The 22,522-nt window shown below is 39.8% G+C and overlaps 2 protein-coding genes and 1 long non-coding RNA gene across 7 annotated transcripts in view; 1 reads left to right on the top strand and 2 right to left on the bottom strand.

Annotated features, from left to right (window-relative positions):
- si:dkey-118k5.3 (NLR family CARD domain-containing protein 3) overlaps positions 1-467 on the bottom strand; it is a 22,652-nt gene extending 22,185 nt beyond the window's left edge. Inside the window, exon 1 of one of the 2 annotated variants that reach the window (XM_060944220.1) lies at positions 127-459. The gene's annotated coding sequence lies outside the window, so the exon portion shown is untranslated. Of the gene's footprint in view, positions 1-126 lie in introns of both variants that reach the window. The other variant, XM_060944221.1, reaches the window with a different exon arrangement.
- The window catches only part of LOC132901670 (uncharacterized), a 23,049-nt gene extending 859 nt beyond the window's left edge, over positions 1-22,190 (top strand). Inside the window, exons 2-4 of one of the 2 annotated variants that reach the window (XR_009656880.1) lie at positions 17,582-17,642; positions 18,684-18,757; positions 19,988-22,190. This is a non-coding gene — a long non-coding RNA (uncharacterized LOC132901670). Of the gene's footprint in view, positions 1-17,581; positions 17,643-18,683; positions 18,758-19,987 lie in introns of those variants that run through there. The other variant, XR_009656879.1, reaches the window with a different exon arrangement.
- The window catches only part of myo1cb (myosin Ic, paralog b), a 103,760-nt gene continuing 93,374 nt past the window's right edge, over positions 12,137-22,522 (bottom strand). For all 3 annotated transcript variants that reach the window (XM_060944217.1, XM_060944219.1, XM_060944218.1), the window contains exons 24-32: positions 21,493-21,652; positions 20,744-20,827; positions 20,535-20,628; positions 20,056-20,111; positions 19,483-19,618; positions 17,560-17,630; positions 17,376-17,473; positions 17,181-17,280; positions 12,137-13,777 (exon numbers count right to left, since the gene is read on the bottom strand). In XM_060944217.1, coding sequence (XP_060800200.1) covers positions 13,751-13,777; positions 17,181-17,280; positions 17,376-17,473; positions 17,560-17,630; positions 19,483-19,618; positions 20,056-20,111; positions 20,535-20,628; positions 20,744-20,827; positions 21,493-21,652 — 826 coding nt within the window. In that variant the 3' untranslated portion in view covers positions 12,137-13,750. The remainder of the gene's footprint in view (positions 13,778-17,180; positions 17,281-17,375; positions 17,474-17,559; positions 17,631-19,482; positions 19,619-20,055; positions 20,112-20,534; positions 20,629-20,743; positions 20,828-21,492; positions 21,653-22,522) is intronic.

Here is a 22,522-nt window from a genome sequence, read left to right on the forward strand (position 1 = left end):
CTGTTGAAACGCATAAGCGTTTGATTAAATCAAATTATGACCTGTTTAAGTCGCTTAGAGTGCGAAGTAAAATTGTATCATTGCTATACTTTAACCGATAATGATTAATAATGTGATCAAACCTACTTCCCGGAAGTGGATTTCATTCGACTTTATCCACACGCCTTCAATCCCAAGTCATAAACAGAGAAACCAAAACTTGTGGGTTTTCCCCACGTGAAAGCGCATTAACTCTCAGACCGGTATCTAAACAATAAAACAACCTCGATATAGATCACGGAGCAAGTATCAATAAAAACCTGTATCGTGTATACAAACATAATCACAGCCCAAACGCGCACATTCCGACAGGAGTCAGCTGATCAGTCGAGTACTAGTTTAGCGCGAGTCCATGTCTCCGCCCTAAAGCGTGTGCAGGGCTCTGTGGGTCATTTTCTTTATGAGTTTTACCATCGCCGGTTCCCCGCTGTAGAGACGAGTGAAGCCATCTGGCCGCCATATTGCCACTCCCATCGCGTTGTGTGTTTCGCTTCCCTTACGAAAACTAACCATGGTTTTACCGTGGTTTATAGTTATTCATGGTTTTCATGTTTTTTTGGGTAACCATGAAAACCATGGTTCATGACTATGGTTTAACCATGATTTAACCATGGTTTCACTATGGTATAAATGTTAATGTTAATATCTGCCCTTACGAAAATTAACCATGGTTTTACTATGGTTTATAGTTATTCATGGTTTTCATGTTTTTTTGGGTAACCATGAAAACCATGGTTCATGACTATGGTTTAACCATGATTTAACCATGGTTTCACTATGGTATAAATGTTAATGTTAATATCTGCCCTTACGAAAATTAACCATGGTTTTACTATGGTTTATAGTTATTCATGGTTTTCATGTTTTTTTGGGTAACCATGAAAACCATGGTTCATGACTATGGTTTAACCATGATTTAACCATGGTTTCACTATGGTATAAATGTTAATGTTAATATCTGCCCTTACGAAAATTAACCATGGTTTTACTGTGGTTTATAGTTATTCATGGTTTTCATGTTTTTTTGGGTAACCATGAAAACCATGGTTCATGACTATGGTTTAACCATGATTTAACCATGGTTTCACTATGGTATAAATGTTAATGTTAATATCTGCCCTTACGAAAACTAACCATGGTTTTACCGTGGTTTATAGTTATTCATGGTTTTCATGTTTTTTTGGGTAACCATGAAAACCATGGTTCATGACTATGGTTTAACCATGATTTAACCATGGTTTCACTATGGTATAAATGTTAATGTTAATATCTGCCCTTACGAAAACTAACCATGGTTTTACCGTGGTTTATAGTTATTCATGGTTTTCATGTTTTTTTGGGTAACCATGAAAACCATGGTTCATGACTATGGTTTAACCATGATTTAACCATGGTTTCACTATGGTATAAATGTTAATGTTAATATCTGCCCTTACGAAAACTAACCATGGTTTTACCGTGGTTTATAGTTATTCATGGTTTTCATGTTTTTTTGGGTAACCATGAAAACCATGGTTCATGACTATGGTTTAACCATGATTTAACCATGGTTTCACTATGGTATAAATGTTAATGTTAATATCTGCCCTTACGAAAACTAACCATGGTTTTACCGTGGTTTATAGTTATTCATGGTTTTCATGTTTTTTTGGGTAACCATGAAAACCATGGTTCATGACTATGGTTTAACCATGATTTAACCATGGTTTCACTATGGTATAAATGTTAATGTTAATATCTGCCCTTACGAAAACTAACCATGGTTTTACCGTGGTTTATAGTTATTCATGGTTTTCATGTTTTTTTGGGTAACCATGAAAACCATGGTTCATGACTATGGTTTAACCATGATTTAACCATGGTTTCACTATGGTATAAATGTTAATGTTAATATCTGCCCTTACGAAAACTAACCATGGTTTTACCGTGGTTTATAGTTATTCATGGTTTTCATGTTTTTTTGGGTAACCATGAAAACCATGGTTCATGACTATGGTTTAACCATGATTTAACCATGGTTTCACTATGGTATAAATGTTAATGTTAATATCTGCCCTTACGAAAACTAACCATGGTTTTACCGTGGTTTATAGTTATTCATGGTTTTCATGGTTTTTTGGGTAACCATGAAAACCATGGTTCATGACTATGGTTTAACCATGATTTAACCATGGTTTCACTATGGTATAAATGTTAATGTTAATATCTGCCCTTACGAAAATTAACCATGGTTTTACTGTGGTTTATAGTTATTCATGGTTTTCATGGTTTTTTGGGTAACCATGAAAACCATGGTTCATGACTATGGTTTAACCATGATTTAACCATGGTTTCACTATGGTATAAATGTTAATGTTAATATCTGCCCTTACGAAAATTAACCATGGTTTTACTATGGTTTATAGTTATTCATGGTTTTCATGGTTTTTTGGGTAACCATGAAAACCATGGTTCATGACTATGGTTTAACCATGATTTAACCATGGTTTCACTATGGTATAAATGTTAATGTTAATATCTGCCCTTACGAAAATTAACCATGGTTTTACTATGGTTTATAGTTATTCATGGTTTTCATGGTTTTTTGGGTAACCATGAAAACCATGGTTCATGACTATGGTTTAACCATGATTTAACCATGGTTTCACTATGGTATAAATGTTAATGTTAATATCTGCCCTTACGAAAATTAACCATGGTTTTACTATGGTTTATAGTTATTCATGGTTTTCATGGTTTTTTGGGTAACCATGAAAACCATGGTGCATTTTACCTCAATGTTCACTTAAATTTTTAGGTTCTAAGTAAATGTTAATGGATCTGGGCTGTTAATCGAGATCCTTCTCTACAGCATTGACTGTTGGACGAAAGCATGGTAATACTACAGTTAGTGCATCCTTTTAAAAACCATACTATCCATTTTTAAACTAATTTCGTAGTTACTATGACCTATTACACATACAACTATGATGCTACCACAGCTACTGCAGTACGATGGATAAACCACAGTAATGCTATGGTTGGTTCATAGTACTTAGAATCACCATGAAATACCATAGTAGATCCATGGTTACTACCATGGATGAACCATAGTAATACTATGGTTGGTTCATAGTACTTAGAATCACCATGAAATACCATAGTAGATCCATGGTTACTACCATGGATGAACCATAGTAATACTATGGTTGGTTCATAGTACTTAGAATCACCATGAAATACCATAGTAGATCCATGGTTACTACCATGGATGAACCATAGTAATACTATGGTTGGTTCATAGTACTTAGAATAACCATGCGATACCATGGTAGAATCATGGTTACTACATAAAAACCATGGTAAAACCATAGTAAACCATGGTAGATTTTCGTAAGGGTTGGTTTCCGATCAAATTCGCCTCAAGAAAAGTATCTCTCGACTTTCCCCCCCTTTCATTACCTCCTCTTATTTTCTCAACTTTACCCACATCTCATCTCCTCTAGCCGCTTTATCCTTCTACAGGGTCGCAGGCAAGCTGGAGCCTATCCCAGCTGACTATGGGTGAAAGGCGGGGTACACCCTGGACAAGTCGCCAGGTCATCACAGGGCTGACACATAGACACAGACAACCATTCACACTCACGGTCAATTTAGAGTCACCAGTTAACCTAACCTGCATGTCTTTGGACTGTGGGGGAAACCGGAGCACCCGGAGGAAACCCACGCGGACAACATGCAAACTCCGCACAGAAAGGCCCTCGCCGGCCCCGGGGCTCGAACCCAGGACCTTCTTGCTGTGAGGTGACAGCGCTAACCACTACACCACCGTGCCGCCCTGTTATTGTTGGGTTTTTTTCTTTTTCCAGTTCAATCTCTGATAATTTTTTTTTTTTGGAATGGCTTTTTTTTACTACTATAATTATTTTTACTGAGATTATGGTCGTGTAGTGGTTAGCGCTGTCGCCTCACAGCAAGAAGGTCCGGGTTCGAGCCCCGTGGTCAGCGAGGGCCTTTCTGTGCGGAGTTTGCATGTTCTCCCCGTGTCCGCATGGGTTTCCTCCGGGTGCTCCGGTTTCCCCCACAGTCCAAAGACACGCAGGTTAGGTTAATTGGAGGCTCTAAATTGACCGTAGGTGTGAATGTGAGTGTGAATGGTTGTCTGTGTCTATGTGTCAGCCCTGTGATGACCTGGCGACTTGTCCAGGGTGTACCCTGCCTTTCGCCCGTAGTCAGCTGGGATAGGCTCCAGCTTGCCTGCGACCCTGTAGTACAGGATAAAGCGGCTAGAGATAATGAGATGAGATGAGATATATACAGTATATATATGTATATGTACACACAGGGTGGCACGGTGGTGTAGTGGTTAGCACTGACCTGGCGACTTGTCCAGGGTGTACCATAGTCAGCTGGGATAGGCTCCAGCTTGCCTGCGACCCTGTAGAACAGGATAAGCGGCTACAGGTGATGGATGGATGGAGATATATATATATATGTGGAAATATCTGTCCACAACCTTTGACCTGATGATTTGCTGCACATGTAGGTATTTTTCTTCTAATTTTTCTCACCAACTACATAAATAACTTGTCCAATTTTGTGTAGCTTCCAGTCATTTAAATGACAGTTCTGCTCCGCGGTGGGAGTGGTAAGATGGCGGCCAGCTGGCTTCACTCTGACGAGTCTATATGAGCTCTCCAGATTTTATATAGAGCTCAGTGGTTTTATCCCACACGTGTATGAAATGGAGTGACATGCAAAAGCAACAGTGAAAATCATACACTCGAGGAGAATACTCTCACAGTAAGTAAAATTTCCCTTGATAAACCCTAATTTGTGAAAAGTAGGACTTTTCCAAGGTTATGAAATAACTACAGCACAAATAGAGAAGCTTGACTACAGAAATAAAAGTGCTGATAAGTGCCCACTTACCATTTAGGGCCCTTAGGAAGCCTGTGAGATCTTTGTCCAGAGAAAAACCCAACTCAAGCCAGAAGTAAGGTAAATGAATCACTCTCTCTCAGCGTTTGGTTTATTTGGATTAAGAATAAAAAGTAAACTAGGATAACAAGATAATAATATGTACTTAGTGACTGAGTGGGAGGGCCAGATGGGAAAATATTTGGCTCGGGTCATGCCATACATATGACCAAGAGCCAGATATTTTCCCGTCTGGCCCTCCCACTCGGTCGACAAGAATTTTATCCGGTGACATTTTTTTTAACTAACATACACAGTGGAAAACAATGAACAACAGTTTGCGAAAAACAAAAACAAACCAATCAGTTTTTATTTGATTGACAGCAAACCATTTATATGCTGAATCACCTTTGCACAAGTTTGAAATAACAGTTTGAATCCTATAAAATACAACTGACTTTACTGTTCTGTCATAATGAAAATGATTTTAAGATAACATCATTAGTAAAAGTGAGTTCAAACTCTGGTCAGCTTTGTCATGGCTCAGTTGACTAAGGCGCTGTGCCATGGGTCTGGGGACCCGGGTTCGATTCCGACCCGAGGTCATTTCCCGATCACTCCCTGTCTCTCTCCAGCTCATTTCCTGTCTCTACACTGTCCTATCCAATAAAGGTGAAAAAAAAAAGCCCCCCCCCCCCCCAAAAAAAATCTTTAAACTCTGGTCAGCTCCTGGAGATATCATTAGTGTAAGTCTACAAAAAGGAACCTTGATTTGAAAACAAAATAGAGTTGAGTCAGCAGTCAAGTCAGTTCAGTATTCTTCATCTGATGATAACAAAACGTAGTGGTTTTTTTTTAGGGGGGGGATTCGGAATAATAGCTGTGTCCTTGTATAAACAAGTGAATTTCTTCGCTCGAAAGTATCTTTTTTCATTTTCTTCAACAATTTCAGCTTGTTCAATTAGATCTGTGTCTGATAAATCATCTCATCTCATTATCTCTAGCCGCTTTATCCTTCTACAGGGTCGCAGGCAAGCTGGAGCCTATCCCAGCTGACTACGGGCGAGAGGTGGGGTACACCCTGGACAAGTCGCCAGGTCATCACAGAGCTGACACATAGACACAGACAACCATTCACACTCACATTCACACCTACGGTCAATTTAGAGTCACCAGTTAACCTAACCTGCATGTCTTTGGACTGTGGGGGAAACCGGAGCACCCGGAGGAAACCCACGCGGACACGGGGAGAACATGCAAACTCCACACAGAAAGGCCCTCGCTGGCCCCGGGGCTCGAACCCAGGACCTTCTTGCTGTGAGGCGACAGCGCTAACCACTACACCACCGTGCCGCCCCTGATAAATCATCTGGATAATAAAATTCACTTTCACTGTGCTCAGTTGTGTCGCTCATTTTTTAAAGTAACAATTTAGAGCAAAATGAAAATGGCAGAAGCAAGGGAAACGGGTCCAGGGCCGCATACGGCTTTTTCCAGACCGGATTCAAAAGTCTGTATCTGCCCAGTCATATGACTTTTCCCAATGGTTTTATTAAGATCGTGCACGGGTCCGTATGGGTCATATGATAATAACTACTTATTAACCGAGTGTGAGGTCTTTACAGGAAAATATCAGACTGAGGTCTGGACAGTATGGACTTAGCTGTAGGCAAGGTCTGTACAAAAAGACCTCGGTCTGATATTTTCCCATAAAGACTGAGCAAACGAGGCTAATAAGGAGTTTATTATATGGCTTTTTTATTTCTAAGATTAAAATAGACGGTCATTTTAATGAGGCGTGACACTGCTTTCAGTCATGCCATGTTTGTAACATAGTTGAGTCACGCATGTAGAGTAAAAACGGCTAGCGGTTTCTAAACAATGTCTGTTAGTGGTTAGCGGTTTCTGAATGCTCTTCATTGCTTGTTTCTTGAATAACTCGGTGACTCTTGTTTGTCTTTTGGCCATTTTTGATTCCGTTTTGATTTCCAGTTAATCTTTTTTTGTCATTTTGTTTTTGTTTGTTTTTTTACAACATTGAAAGTCATCGCCTTGGAAAGAAAGTCTGTAATCGCCCATGGGCATTATGGGAAAAAAACTGCCTGCCAAAGAACCAATCACAGCGCATGATTTTACCAAAAGTAGCTCGTGCCATATAATAATGAAAGCATAATAGCGTATCAAAAGCTATCAAAGAGGAGCTGCAATCCTTGTATTATCAGCAGAGACAGTGTGACGTTAATCTATGGTTAATACAAGAACAAAAGCGATCGTATTAGCACTGTCTCTGTGACATTCGACAATTTTTATAGTTAAGAGCAAACCAAGAAAAATGCACAAAACTTAAAAGGTTGTACAAGTACAAATACACATTTAATCTACACATGGTGCAGATGTATCTCACTCCTGCTCAGCCGGATTTACTGTCGTGACTGCAGTGTAGGATCGACCTGCTGACGTAGTAGCCACTCCTTCTGCAGGTTCCCCTCCCCTCCAGGGCCTCCATCTGTTCTTTTGCCTAAAAAGGATGATCTTCCGGCAGTAGTTCCTTCTTCTGTTGGAAGAACTCATTGGCGGAAAGCGCATCATTCTTTACATTAATGAAACCAAGGTACATACGTCTCATATGGATGAAATTCTCTTCAATTTACTGCTAGTGGCATAAGTCACTCGGAATATTTTATATATATATATATATATATATATATATATATATATATATATATATATATATATATATAAGTATGCACATTTCATTCATTTCTATACTGTTTATCCATTGCAGGTCGCAAGGAAGCTGGAGCCAATCCCAGCTGACATCAGGCGAGAGGCAGGGTACAACCTGGATGGGTCACCAGTCCATCACAGGGATGACACAGAGAGACAGACAGCCATTCACACTCACATACACACTTATGGGCAATTTAGAGTAGCCAGTTGAACTAATCTGCATGTCTCTGGACTCTGGGAGGAAACCGGAGCACCCGGAGGAAGCCCACGTAGGCACGAGGAGAACATGCAAACGCCACACAAAAAGGCCCCAGTCAGCCACAGGGCTCAAATCCAGAACCTTCTTGCTGTGAGGCAACAGTGCTAACCACTGCACCACCATATATACACCATCCACTTTATTAGGAACATCTGTACACTTGCTCATTTATGCAGTTATCCAATCAGCCAATCATGTGGTAGCAGCACAGTGCATCAGATACAGGCCATACATCATACATCAGAATGGAGAAAAAATGTGATCTCTGTGACTTTAACTGTGGTATGGTTGTTGGCAGGGCAGCACGGTGGTGTAGTGCTTAGCGCTGTCGCCTCACAGCAAGAAGGTCCGGGTTAGAGCCCCGTGGCTGGCGAGGGCCTTTCTGTGCGAAGTTTGCATGTTCTCCCGGTGTCCGCGTGGGTTTCCTCCGGGTGCTCCGTTTTCCCCCACAGTCCAAAGACATGCAGGTTAGGTTAACTGGTGACTCTAAATTGACCGTAGGTGTGAATGTGAGTGTGAATGGTTGTCTGTGTTTATGTGTCAGCCCTGTGATGACCTGGCGACTTGTCCAGGGTGTACCCCGCCTTTCGCCCGTAGTCAGCTGGGATGGGCTCCAGCTTGCCTGCGACCCTGTAGAACAGGATAAAGTGGCTACAGATGATGAGATGAGATGAGATGGTTGTTGGCGCCAGATGGGCTGGTTTGAGTATTTCATAAACTGCGACTGTTCTGTGCGTGGAAATGCCTTGTTGAATGGAGAGGTCAGAGTAAAATGGGAGGATTGGTTTGAGCAGCCAGGAAGGACACAATAACTCATATAATCACTCATTACAGTCATGCTGAGCAGAAAAGCATCTCAGCATGCACAACATGTCAAACCTTACGGTAGATGAGCTACAACAGCAGAAGACCACATCAGCTTCCACTTCTTTCAGCCAAAAACAACAATCTGAGGCTATCCTGGGCACAGGCCTCACCCACAGTGGACAGTTAAAGATTAGGGGGGGGAAAAATCACCTAGTCTTTCAACTGGAACCAGGTGATTTGTTTTCTAATGTTCAACTGTCCAGTGTGAGTGAGTGAGTGAGTGATAGATAAAACTTGAATAATGTCCCAAACATCTCACCATAAGACAGTTCCTCAACACAGCCAGTGATGACTTCCAGCGCTTCACTACTGTATATAACAAAAGATACCAAAAGCTGAGTGAAATCTTTGAGCAGCAACCATCAACAATCTAGCCAGTTCTGAGTGTCATTTCATTGCTTTACCTCATCGGATTCTTTCAGTGTAACCTGGGGAAAGACGTACATTGTCACAAACATCTGAGTTGGTGATCAGATTACATTTATTCAATTTCACTCATACGTAGGGTTATGACTTCACAACGAACTTCCCATCCCGTCCCATCCCTTTGGGGTGGCTCTTCTGTGGTTAGCACTGTCGCCTCACAGCAAGAAGGTTCCAGGCTGGAACCTCACAGCCAACGAGGGCCTCTCTGTGTGGAGTTTGCATGTTCTCCCCATGTCCATGTGAGTTTCCTTTGGGTGCTCTGGTTTCCCCCACAGTTCAAAGACATGCAGATTAGGTACAATGGGGCCACTGTAATTGACACAAGCTGTAGTGGTTTCCCAGCCATATTGTATGTACAGTTGTGGTCAGAAGTTTGCATACAGTGACATGAATGTCATGGCAATATTTGGGTTTTCAGTGATTTCTCTGGACTGTTCTTTTTCTGTGGCAGAATGATTGTACAGCATACATCTTTAAAAAAAAAACCTAGAATTTGGTGCACAATTTTCTTTGGGTTTTCTGAAATCAACACAGGGTCAAAAGTATACATACAGGTTCAAAAATTTACTTACAGCACACCTAATATTTGGATAAAATGTCTCTTCGCAAGATTCACCTTGACCAAACATTTTTGTTTACCATGAACAAGCTTCTGGCAGAATTCTGGTTGGATATTTCACAACGCTTCATGGTAGAATTGGTAGAGTTCAATTAATTTTTTTTTTTTTGGTATGGACTTGACTTATAAGCACAGTCAATATATTTTCAATAGGGTTTTAAACTTAATGTTAGCCTGCTTTATCCTCCATAACCAGCTCTGATGCGTGTCTGGGTTCATTGTCCTGTTGTGACTTCCAATCATGTTCAAGTTTCCAATGATTTGAGATTATGCTGAAGAATTCTGAGGTAGTCCTCCTTCTTCATTATTCCATTCACTTTGTGCAATGAACCAGTTCCACTGGCAGGAAAACAGCCCCAGAGCGTGATGATCCTACCACCACCACCAGCTGGTACAGTGTCCCTCTGTATATGGTGGTCATTGTGGCCAAACAACTCAATCTTTGTCTCATCTGACAATACAGCTTTCCTCTAGAAGGCTTTTTCTTTGTCCATGTGGTCAGTTGAAAACTTTAGTTAAACTTGAAGATGTCAGTTTTGGAGCAGGGAGTTACGTATTTCTTGGATAGCAGCCTCTTAGTCCATGGTAATGTAAAACTCACTGAACTGTAGACAGTGATCCATCAGCTTCCAGTTCATGGCAGGGCTGTGCCATGGTGGTTCCCGACCATCCGAATCAATTTCCTTTCAGCTGAGGGTGACAGTTTGGGTTTTCTTGAAGCAAAGTGGCTTAGCAAAGTGACTACACCTCCCAGTAACTTACATACAATTGTTTGAACTGATCTTGGGATCTGCAGTTGTTTAGAAATGGCTCTAAGAGACATTCCTGAGTTGTGTACATCTGCGATTCTCTTTCGCAGATCTGCATTGAGCTCCTTGGACTTTCCCATTTTACTGTATGTTGGTCAGTCTAATGAGTGCTGTAAACAAACCCTTTTTATGAAGGCACAGAGAAGCTACCAGCTGTAGTCAATCATGATCACGAACAGGAAGTTAAGAGACCTTGGCCTTGGCAAGATAAGAGACATTTTGGAAGTCTCAGCACCTCTGAATTAATAATCTAAGTGAGTGTATGCAAATTTTTGACCCTGTATGTATAATTTTGACCCTGTGTTGATTTCAGAAAACCCAAAATAAATTAAAACTTCTGCACCAAATTCATGGGTTTTTTCTATTAAAGAAATATGTTGCACAATCATTTAGACACAGAAAACGAACAGTTCAGAGAAATAATTGAAAGCCCAATATTGCCATGATATTCATATCCAAGATGACATTCATGTCACTGTATGTAAACTTCTGACCACAACTGTACATATATTGCGCTATGGCAAAGCCAAATGCATTTTAAAAAATTAATCTAATTTTCTGTCAAAGTATATCCACCAAAATTACCATTGCTTTCTTTTTCTGTTGTTACTTTGTAAGGCAATTAGTTATCACAGATATTGCCACAATACAATCATTCATTTAAAACAAATAAAGAACATAAATATACAGTATACACTCAACAGTTGCTTTATTAGAAACACGGTAACCCTGTTCATTTACGTAATTATCCAGTCAGCCATTGATGTGGCAGTAGCGCAAAATCATGCCGATACAAGTCACGATGATCTCAAACATCAGAATGAGACATCAGACGTGAACTCAGTGACTTTGTGGCGTGGTTGTTAGTGGCAGATGGACTGGTCTGAGTATTTCAGAAACTGCTGATCACCTGGGATTTTCACACATAGCAGTCTGTAGAGTTTACACAGAATGGTGAAAAAAAAAATCAGTGAGCGGCGGTTCTGTGGGTGGAAACACCTTGTTGATGAGAGAAATCAGAGCAGCATGACCAGATTGGTTTGAGCTGACAGGAATGCTACAGTAACTCAAATAACCACTCTATGCAAACGTGGTGAGCAGAAAGGCATCTCAATGCACACAACACATCAAGCATTGAGGCAGATGAGCTACAACAGCAGACCACCACATCTGGCTGCACTACTGTTAGCCAAACACAGCTACAGTGGGTACAGACTCACCCAAACTGGACAGCAAAAGATTTAAAAAAACAAAACAAAACAAAACCCAGGAGACATTTTTCCAATGTTCAGCTGTCCGGTTTCAGAGATCCATTTATCACTGTGTGTGTATGCAATAAACAATATAGTGAGTCTCTACTTTATTTCAATTCATATGTACAGTGATAGACAGCTAAAATAATAACTTTGTCCAAATATTCATGGCCCTGACTGTATACGGATCTTTATACTGTATGTCCCTCAGAATAATGAATCAGTCGACAGAGACTTAGGATTGACAATAGCTTTATTTATGAAATCAGCTTTATTATGCTTATATTGTCAGTTTGCATCCAAGTAACATTTTTCAGTTTCTTAAATTACACAAATAGTATAAAACAAAATCACAAAAAAGTGTCAATTATGCTCGTCGAGGTGCAGGAAGAAAACGTTAATCATAGCTTTTCCAAGGACAGCATTGGGAACATTTTATAACCATAAAAATATATTTTTATATATTTGTTCTATGTTACACCTGGCACTTAGAAAAGCTTTTTACACTTGCGTTTTAATAGTGTCATCTTTAAAGCGTAACATTTGCTGTGAGAATATGTGTGATGTAGGCACTTGCTCGACATTCTAAAGTGACCTTTAACAATCCATATTTTAAAACGCAAAACCAAAATTATATTGTACACACAGTATAAAGGTGCCTGGTTTCCTATGAAGCACATGTCTGTATTGTGCTAATGTGCACTTTCGTTCCTGAAATGGCATATTTATTGTGCACAATAGTAGTGCTTACATACAGTACACAAGCCCTTTTTTTCGTGGATACTTCTCTACCATTTTCTTCTTCACAAGCTAATTGTTGCTTATCTTTAGCCTAAGTAGCATGTGGATTAGAAAATGGCGTTAGCATGTATCCAGTGTATAAAGAGCAAGGCAATTATTTTTTACTACTGTAATTGGAGCAAAGTCATTCTATAGGCAGAACATATTGCCTGGTATCAAACAATAGAGACATTCTATATTTACCATTGCTTTATCCTCTAAATAACTTTCTTTTAAGTGATTATCAAAAAGAAAAGCTGACACAAATATAATTATAGTAAAGGGTATTAAAGTGTGACTAGTCTTGGGGGTAAAGGAGCCTATTATATTCAAGCCTGTTCCAACAAATCTGTTTAACTTTGCTTGAATAAAATCCACTCAGCCTTCCGTTAACATCATGAGCTGGTTGCATTATAATCATACCATAAATCACCCCTTTCTACATATTTCCAGGAGACTTAACACAGGCTCTCAACGTACTTAGCATCAACTCTCAACAAAACAATTCAGTTTCCTTGTACATTTTCCCACAATATACCAATCACAATTATCAGGCGACTGTGTGCAAAAATATTTGGTATAGCGTTGAGAAAAGACAGGTTCTAGAAACTTTTCCTAAGGAATAATTTATCTTTAAAATAAAACATTAAGTAATGTTCTCTCACTACTGTAACTAAAATGCAAGAGTATGATTCTGCTTTCTGAGTCCCTGGAAAAAAGTGAACAGAAACAATCAAAAAAAGTTCTTACTGCAAACCCTGATTTTCTTTGTACATAAGGCAGAAGCTTTTCAGACATCAAATTATTGTTCCCAAAATTAAGCAAGATAGATACACAGTGCAAGAAATATGCACTGATATATTGTTATTTCTTGGCTTCAAAATATAAAAATCATACAATAACAACAATATTAAATTTTCAAAACACAGAAATATAAATATTGATTAGTTTGCTGGAAGTTCACGAGTGGAAGCGAAGCCTTTGGTGCGGCTGGCTGGCTGGCAGTTCGCTGGCAGAGTGTAGCTCTGTCTGCGGCTGTGTGACAGGTCACCGGTTTAGGATGCAGCCATCATCTTGAATTGAGGCGAGGGGCAGTCTGCAAAATAACACACTGGACTGTATTTCACTGAGAAATATGTTCAGAGAGTTATACATACCTCAGACTATTGGATTGCAGGTTAATCACAAAAGGCTGCATGTTTGCATGTATATCACATAAATATAAAACATCTCCCTAAAAATTAGCTTCACACACAATTACACAATTCAGGGCTCCTGAAAACATTTCAAACAAGATCAACTGTGAGCTACTGCTCACGTACGTATGCCCACACTCCCGTTTATATCAGAATGCAAGCAATCGAAGGAATAGGACACTTATTATGAATGCTGACTTCAGCAAATAATGAACCCTGAAACAAGTAAGTAAAGAGCAGTGTTCTCCACAGGGATTTCAAATAGCATCCTGGTAAACTGTTATTTTGAAATAGCATTTTGCTTCTTGAAATAGCGTCAAAATCCACGCTATATGTTTTGTAAATACATTCAGTCGGTACACAGGAAATCGATGTGGGACAGACCTGAAAACAGTATACATGGTATAGAACCCCAAGCTGAAGCTCGGTACCAAATATCAAGCAGTTGTGATTTGTAGTTGCTGAGAAAAATGTTACAAACATTTTGTAAATCCACGCTATACAGTATGTTTCGTAAATACATTCAGTCGGTAAACAGGAAATCGATGTGGGACAGACCTGAAAACAGTATACGCAGTATAGAACCTCAAGCTGAAGCTCGGTACCAAATATCAAGCAGTTGTGATTTGTAGTTGCTGAGAAAAATGTTACAAACATTTTGTAAATCCACGCTATACGTTTCGTAAATACATTCAGTCGGTAAACAGGAAGTCGATGTGCAACAGACCTGAAAACAGTATACGCGGTATAGAACCTCAAGCTGAAGCTCGGTACCAAATATCAAGCAGGTGTGATTTGTAGTTGCTGAGAAAAATGTTACAAACATTTTGTAAATCCACGCTATATGTTTCGTAAATACATTAAGTCGATAAACAGGAAGTCGATATGCGACAGACCTAAGAACAGTAAATACGGTACAGAACCCCAAGATGAAGCTCGGTACCAAATATCAAGCAGTTGTGATTTGTAGCTGCTGAGAAAAGTGTTGTGAAAATTTTGTAAATCCACCCTATATGTTTTGTAAATACAATCAATCGGTAAACAGGAAGTTGATGTACAACAGACCTGAAAATGGTATACACAATATAGAACCCAAAGCTGAAGTTTGGTACCAAGTGGCTATGATTTGTGGTTGCTGAGAAAAAGGGTGTTTCGGATGGACGGAGATACAGACGGACAGAGGGAAAAAAACAACCCCCATAGTAACCCCAACCCCCCACCATTCAGAAGAATAAATAGCTTGGGATGTTTTTTTAACAGGTTAATTGACTTGATGCATGATTCAGGTCTTGATTTGCATTGTCACATTCTCAGTGATTTATTTAACAGTAGACAAACCTGTCAAATATATCTTAATGGCTAAGGCTGGATTACAAATCATTATTAAAACTGTTCATCAGTGCAACTGAATTAAAAAAAAAAGTGCCGATTCTACAGCATTTGCACTTGGGCAAACTGTATAAAACAGAGCGCCAGTATTGCTCCTTATTCATTGTGACCAGTGACTATAGAGATCTTCCACATGTTCTCACGCATGCACCTGAAGTGCGGAGAGTCTCAAGATTAAAGAGGAGAAACGATGTAGGAAAACTGTGTGTAAATCTTAAAATGACCCAAAGTACATTTGTAGTGAGACAGAACAAATTTTCCCTAAACAAATGTGCAATATGTGCTGAATATTTAATTCCCAATGACGAAATAAAAAATGACTACCTTTACAAAATGAATGAATGGAGTGAGCCAGAGAGCTACAGCGCATACTGCCTCGCTCAAAAATCAGTACTGCATTAGAGATGGAGCACGTTTATCAACACCACTTTACACCCACAAGCTGTTTGGCAGAAGAACAGATAAATGCCATGACGAACTATTTAACCAACTGTTTATGTTGTTGGTTTCCTTTTAACTTTTTGAGGACACATTGTACTCTTGGCATGATTCGAGTTCATTTTTATTTAATTTGGCTATTGCAGTACAAATCTGCAGTAAATCAGTTCAATTCAAAACCCAGAAGAGCCATCATTCACAAACATATGTAGCTACCATAGTTTGCTACAGTAATTCAAGGATTTATAACATAGAAGTTCTTCCTTACAAAACTGGTCAAAGTATCATGAATGAGAATCGTATAATAAGCAAAAAAGAATCATAATTCCGATTTCACAAGGAAATTAGCAGCCTTTGTCACGTACACTCAAGCACAGTGAAATTCCTCCCCTGCATTTAACCCATCTGAAGCAGTGAACACACACGTGAGCAATGAGCTCACACACACAGGGCAGCTATGCTACAGCACCCAGGGAGCAGCGGGAGGTTAAGTGCTTTGCTCAAGGGGATACAGAGGGAGGGGAAAGCGCTGTTCATTCACTCAACTCCCATCACAATTTTCCTGCCACTCCCAGGAATCAAACTGGCAACGCTTTGGGCCCAAGGCTGCTTCTCTAACCTTCAGGCCATGCTAGTTGCTAACTTACGTAGCATACATGCTTCATGGTTAGATCTGACCCAAGGCTACCCACAAATTTGACACAAATACCAATCATTATATATAATTATTCATCCAGGTGGATTAACACATGAATTAACTGGCAAGCCAATTAACACTAGTTTGAGTTCTGGATTACTTTAATGTGCATCTACTGAATTGGCGAACTGCTGACAGATGCCCCTTTTCCACCAAAGCAGTTCCAGGGTTGGTTCGGGGCCAGTGCTTAGTTTGGAACCGGGTTTTCTGTTTCCACTGACAAAGAACTGGCTCTGGGGCCAGAAAAAATGGTTCCAGGCTAGCACCAACTCTCTGCTGGGCCAGAGGAAAGAACCGCTTCTGTCAGCGGGGGGGGCGGAGTTGTTAAGACCAACAACAATAACAAGACTGCGAAAGATCGCCATTTTTAAGCGACGAGAAGCAGCAGCTGTACAAACGCGAAGTCAGCCATTATTATTATTGTTGTTGCTGCTGCTTCTTCCGTGTTGTTTTTGCTTCGATATTTGCGCCAAGGTTTATGCAAACGTAGCGACGTAACTGACGTATACAGCGACGTAATGACGTATACAACGACGTAACTGACGTATACAGCGACGTAATGACGTGGCTTCCCTTAGCACCGCGAGCTATGGAAAAGCAAACTGGTTCTCAGCTGGCTCGCAAGTTGAACGAGTTGTGAACCAGCACCAGCACTGGCCCCGAACCAACCCTGGAACTGATTTGGTGGAAAAGGGGTATCAAAGAACATCAGCATAAACGTTATTACAGGTATGTTTTCATGGATTATTTATGAGGCAATGCATAATGCCTTTCCTTACCACTGAAAGGTTTCCATTCTTAGCTTTGGCAATGAGCAGCTCGGAGCCGGACGTGAAATCGATCGTTCCTTCTTTCCCTTGACAAATTGTGAATGTTATGCTGTTCAAGGACAAAAAGAAAGAGAATTATAAAGTTGCTAGGAATCCAACGTTTCTCACATAAATTCACATTAAGTACACATGTATGAGGCTGACCTTCCCTGGCTGATGTTGATGTTGTTGATCTTGTCGGCACAGATTGCCACTTTGGTTAACGTCTCAATCACATGATCACTCTGTAGAACTGCATCACCCTATAAATGAGATGTGTTTATATACTGATGTTTTACACCAGTCAGTCTGCTGTAGTCATGCTTCACAGATCATCTTATACTCTCACCTTCTGTTTGTTGTCTTCACAGACAACGTGGAGGACAAAAATACCATCGCTGAGGGAGCTGACAGAAATGCCTAAAGGAGAAGGTCAATATTTAATATTTATATTTAACAGTTACATACATGTCAACCTTTGGTCAATCAAACCTGTATAACCAACCTCCAAAATCCGTATTTCCCTTATAAAATCCGTATAAGATGCAAATTAAAATAACTTACCTAAAATTTGAATGATAATTAACAATGATATATCCAAGTTACTTTTTATTCAATATTAATAACAATAAACCTTCAGAATGAATACAAAGCTCCAATGTTTGACAAAAACACAAAGTGTCACTCTAATGTTCTGAATTGTACTCCATGACAGCTTTTTTAGCAGTCTGCACCAATACCTCACTAGGCTGCATGTCACAGCAAGTGTCTGTGTTGATCTTGCCGGAGTGCCCATTCAGAATCTTTTCAGTCGCTAGTGAAAGTCGCTCAGGTGGAAATACGCTTTTCAAACAAAATGTTACTTCCCGGTTGGCGGGATTCTCGCAATGCGGTGTGCGCATGATCAGAAGTGGAACGAAGTCTCGCTACCACAAGATAACGCGCGATTTCATAAGACTCTCTACTGGCTGTCTGTGGTGTACAGTACGTTTGTAAATGTTATGCGCTCTTTTATCATCGTGGGAATTGATTATAGCTCTAAATAAATATTGAAGTTTTTTTAAAGAATCTATATAACTTTATTTGTACGCCCGTATACTACGTTTATTGAATCAAATCCGTATAAAATACGGACATTCCGTATAGGTTGACATGTATGCAGTTATTCCACAAAATCGAGTCATACATGAGCTGACAGCCGATGAGGCGTGTAGCGCCTCGTCAGTTATAAGCCATGTACGATGAGATTGAGTGGAATAACTGTTTTATTCTGTCCACATTTACTGGATTTTGAGAAAGAGCATTTTTATTTTTAGCAAATTTGATCAATAAAACTTTATACAAAACGTCTGACAAAATCTTTTCTGCTTAGAATGTAAACAAACCGGCGAAATGACAGTAGCAATTTGTAGAAACTGCTATAATAATCTCATCTCTCATCTCATTATCTCTATCCGCTTCATCCTTCTACAGGGTCGCAGGCAAGCTGGAACCTATCCCAGCTGACTATGGGCGAAAGGCGGGGTACACCCTGGACAAGTCGCCAGGTCATCACAGGGCTGACACATAGACACAGACAACCATTCACACTCCCATTCACACCTATGGTCAATTTAGAGTCACCAGTTAACCTAACCTGCATGTCTTTGGACTGTGGGGGAAACCGGAGCACCCGGAGGAAACCCACGCGGACACGGGGAGAACATGCAAACTCCGCACAGAAAGGCCCTCGCCGGCCCCGGGGCTCAAACCCAGGACCTTCTTGCTGTGAGGCAACAGCGCTAACCACTACACCACCGTGCCGCCGCTATAATAATAATTTTTGAAAAATAAAAAAGATACGTTCTTACCATCAAATACTTTTATTCCATATTTTGTTGCTTTTTTAAATTTTTTTGGGTTTTGTTTTCGAGCAGAGTTTTTATTTCTTCCTCGGTTGGTTCAGCAACATGGTCCGTCATTTTGTTTTTCTTCTTCTTTAGGGTTTTTTTTTTAGCGGTGGGCCAACCAACTTAAAAGTGCATTACCACTACCGACTGGGTTGGAGTGTGGAACAGGAGATACTGTTTTCTTGATTTCTGTTTCTTTTAAATACTTGATAAAGTGATATATCTGACTTGATGCGATTTTGTTTTTCTGTACTCACGGTATATGAGCTGATAGCCTAGTAGTACAGTAGCCAATCAGAACACACGATTGCTCATATCCAGTGAATGTGGATAGAATATTATTTTTTATGCTTACTAGATATTATTTTCATTTGCTGCTTCACCTTTTAGAGTACTGTAATCAATGCGCTGTTTCAGTTTAGTCTCCTCTACTATGATCGCACTGCTGCCAGTCAGGAGCAGCTGCCGTGAACGTGGTTTGTATCCTCTTCTGTCATATTTAGTCACTGGAACAGCATACTGTAAAGAGCCACAAAGTGAATTCCATATCCAAAATATACAAAAAGCCAGTTTCATACTTCTGCTCACAGCATTGTTTATCAGTGTTCCTCAATCCTGCTCCCGCATGTTTTCCATCTTTCCCTGCTCCACCTACCTGACTGAACTCATCAGTGGTACTTTTGATTAGCTGAACACACTTGATTTAATCAAGAGCATGTTAATCACACTAACTTCAATCAGGTATGTTTGGTTTGGAGCAAGGATAGATAGAAGATATGCAGGACAGGGGGGCTCCAGAAGGAGGATTGAGAAACACTGGTTTATCATGTCAGGCATAGTAGGCTATCAGAACTGTGATATCTGTCTTTTTCTTTATTTTTTTAACAGAAAATAACACAAATTGTGAAAAACGAGGTGGCTGCCATGATGTACTCCATCCTTCAGTGAACGCATACCTTCATCTTCTCATTGCCCAGACCCTGGAGCACTTTAGGATTGATATCCTCCCCATCTAAACAAACACACACATGCTAGAATGTTATAATACACCGCAGACAAAAAAAAGATCTATCCCACAGTATACGAATGGATTTTGGACAATTTGCTATACATTCAATTTTACCCTTGTTTAAATGCACTTTATTCTTTAGAAATTCACATAAATGTACTGAACAACTCATGAAAACTCTCATAACATGAAAATGCAAACATGTAAAAACACTTCCTGCATTTGGTTATTTGAGCTACGAGTTAGAAATAATTGCTATAATATTATAATATGCATCTGCCAGCAATAATCTCCATCTACAAAAATCAAATTGTAATAAAAATAGTTGTAATAAATATTATTTACCTACAGGCAAAACTGGGATCAGCTGAAAGCTGAGAATTTGCTATTTCAACCATAAATAAATCGGCACAGAGAAACACTTACTGAGCCTTGTTCCTACAAACAGCTTGGCGACACTCTGAGGGTAGTTGTCTTTCTTGTCCTTAAATATTTCACTGGCCACCGACTTCTGCTCCAACTACAAGGAAAAGGAAAGATGCTCATATTTTGTACACACAAAATGAGGAAAGTGCCATGCTGAATTTTGGAAAATCCTCTATGAATTGTAAAGCAGTAATGAATCTGTACTCTACCTGATGCTTCCATTCTGGGTTGATGCTCTTGCAGTACTTCCACACCATGTTCTGCATACACAGCTTGCGGAGGTGCTCTGATGCCTGGTGTATGACAAAATACCGTCATACATCAATATCTACTCCATACCATATCCAGTATTATTAGATATGCAGGACACTTTTTCGATGGAATAAAAACATGTGTTCTATTCCCTTCTAGTGGGTTTCATTCATTTGGTTTGATAGCATGCAATATTGTTAGTGTATCGCTTATCCTACATGTATTATGTCACTCTACCCAATGGAGAATGAGCACTGAATATAGTTTATGATATTGCATGGTTGTCAAGACAACATGTCACACATTGAAGCTGATGCAAATATCCAATGAGAGAGTTTTCTGTAGCATCTCTTTGTTCGCCAGCAGCACCTGCAGTAAACTGTCGCAGTGAATTGAAAATGCCGTGAGATATTACACGTAAAACTTCTGCGCGAATGAGCGACCGTGAAAATTTGTAAACAAACATGGCCGCCAGGTTTGTTCCATCAAATGTGTATGTATTATAATAATAATAATAATAATAATAATAATATTGGCTGGCTTTTTTCATGGTATATCAGATATATTCCATTCAGCTAGCATGATACTGAACTCGTCTTAATATCATGCTAGCTGAATGGAATATATTTGATATACCACCAAAAAAAAAAAGCCAGCCAATATTATTTAAATAATAAGTGAGGGTTAATAGCACATGGAGTCAAACCTCAGTCAGGGCAGGGGGTGGTGTAGGCCAGCTCTTGTCCAGTACTGATTTCGGCAAACTCCTGTGTAGCTTCATGAGGAATGAGTAGCGTACGTAGTCAAGGAAGAATTCGTTCTCAGGACAGCGTGGCTGGTGGCGGTACATGAATCCTTTAATGAATCTATAAGAAAAGGAAGACCTCTGAATCAAAACAAATCCTAGCTACAAATGTTTGTAGTATAGTTGTGATAATAATAAACAGATACTGTAATTGCATATGAATCTCACGATAATGTTTATGTATCACAGCGTTGTTGAATTCTCAATTCTGATTGGTCAGAAGGCGCTGATTAATTTTCTACAACAGCAGCTCTGACAGTAGTGCCAGTTGCAAGGATTATAATCATTTATATAAACTGTTCTTTTTTTTTTTTTTTAAGATATTTTTTTGGGCTTTTTGCACCTTTATTGGATAGGACAGTGTAGAGACAGGAAATGAGCGGGAGAGAGAGACGGGAAGGGATCGGGAAATGACCTCGGGCCGGAATCGAACCCGGGTCGCCCGCATTCATGGTATGGCGCCTTAACCACCTGAGCCACGACGCCCCCTTATATAAACTGTTCTAATACTGTATGTTATTGTTTCTGTAGCAACAATGCACATAGGGACTTGTATAGCCGATGCACCATATTAAAAATTAGAAAAGTAGGTAATTTTTGATGTCTTTTCTCTAAAGAGTTTTTTTTAAGCACTTTTGGAAGGAGTGTCCAGTATCATCACTTTGTAACATTAAGAGGTAAGCCTGTTCCTTCAAGTTTTCTGACTTCAGGATAGAGGACATGCATTATTTTGCCTTAATAGCTTCAACTGTCATGGCCTCAGGATTAGAGAAGCAGCATTGGGACCAAAAGGTTGCTGGTTCAAGTCCCTGGACCAGCAGGAATGGTGGAAGCACCCTTAAGCAAGGCACCTAACCCCCAACTGCTCTGGGTATGTTTTACATTGCTCTGGATAAGAGTGTCTGCTAAATGACTAATATTTATAGCAGTG

Source organism: Neoarius graeffei, chromosome 17, assembly GCF_027579695.1.
Source record: "Neoarius graeffei isolate fNeoGra1 chromosome 17, fNeoGra1.pri, whole genome shotgun sequence".
Taxonomy (NCBI): domain Eukaryota; kingdom Metazoa; phylum Chordata; class Actinopteri; order Siluriformes; family Ariidae; genus Neoarius; species Neoarius graeffei.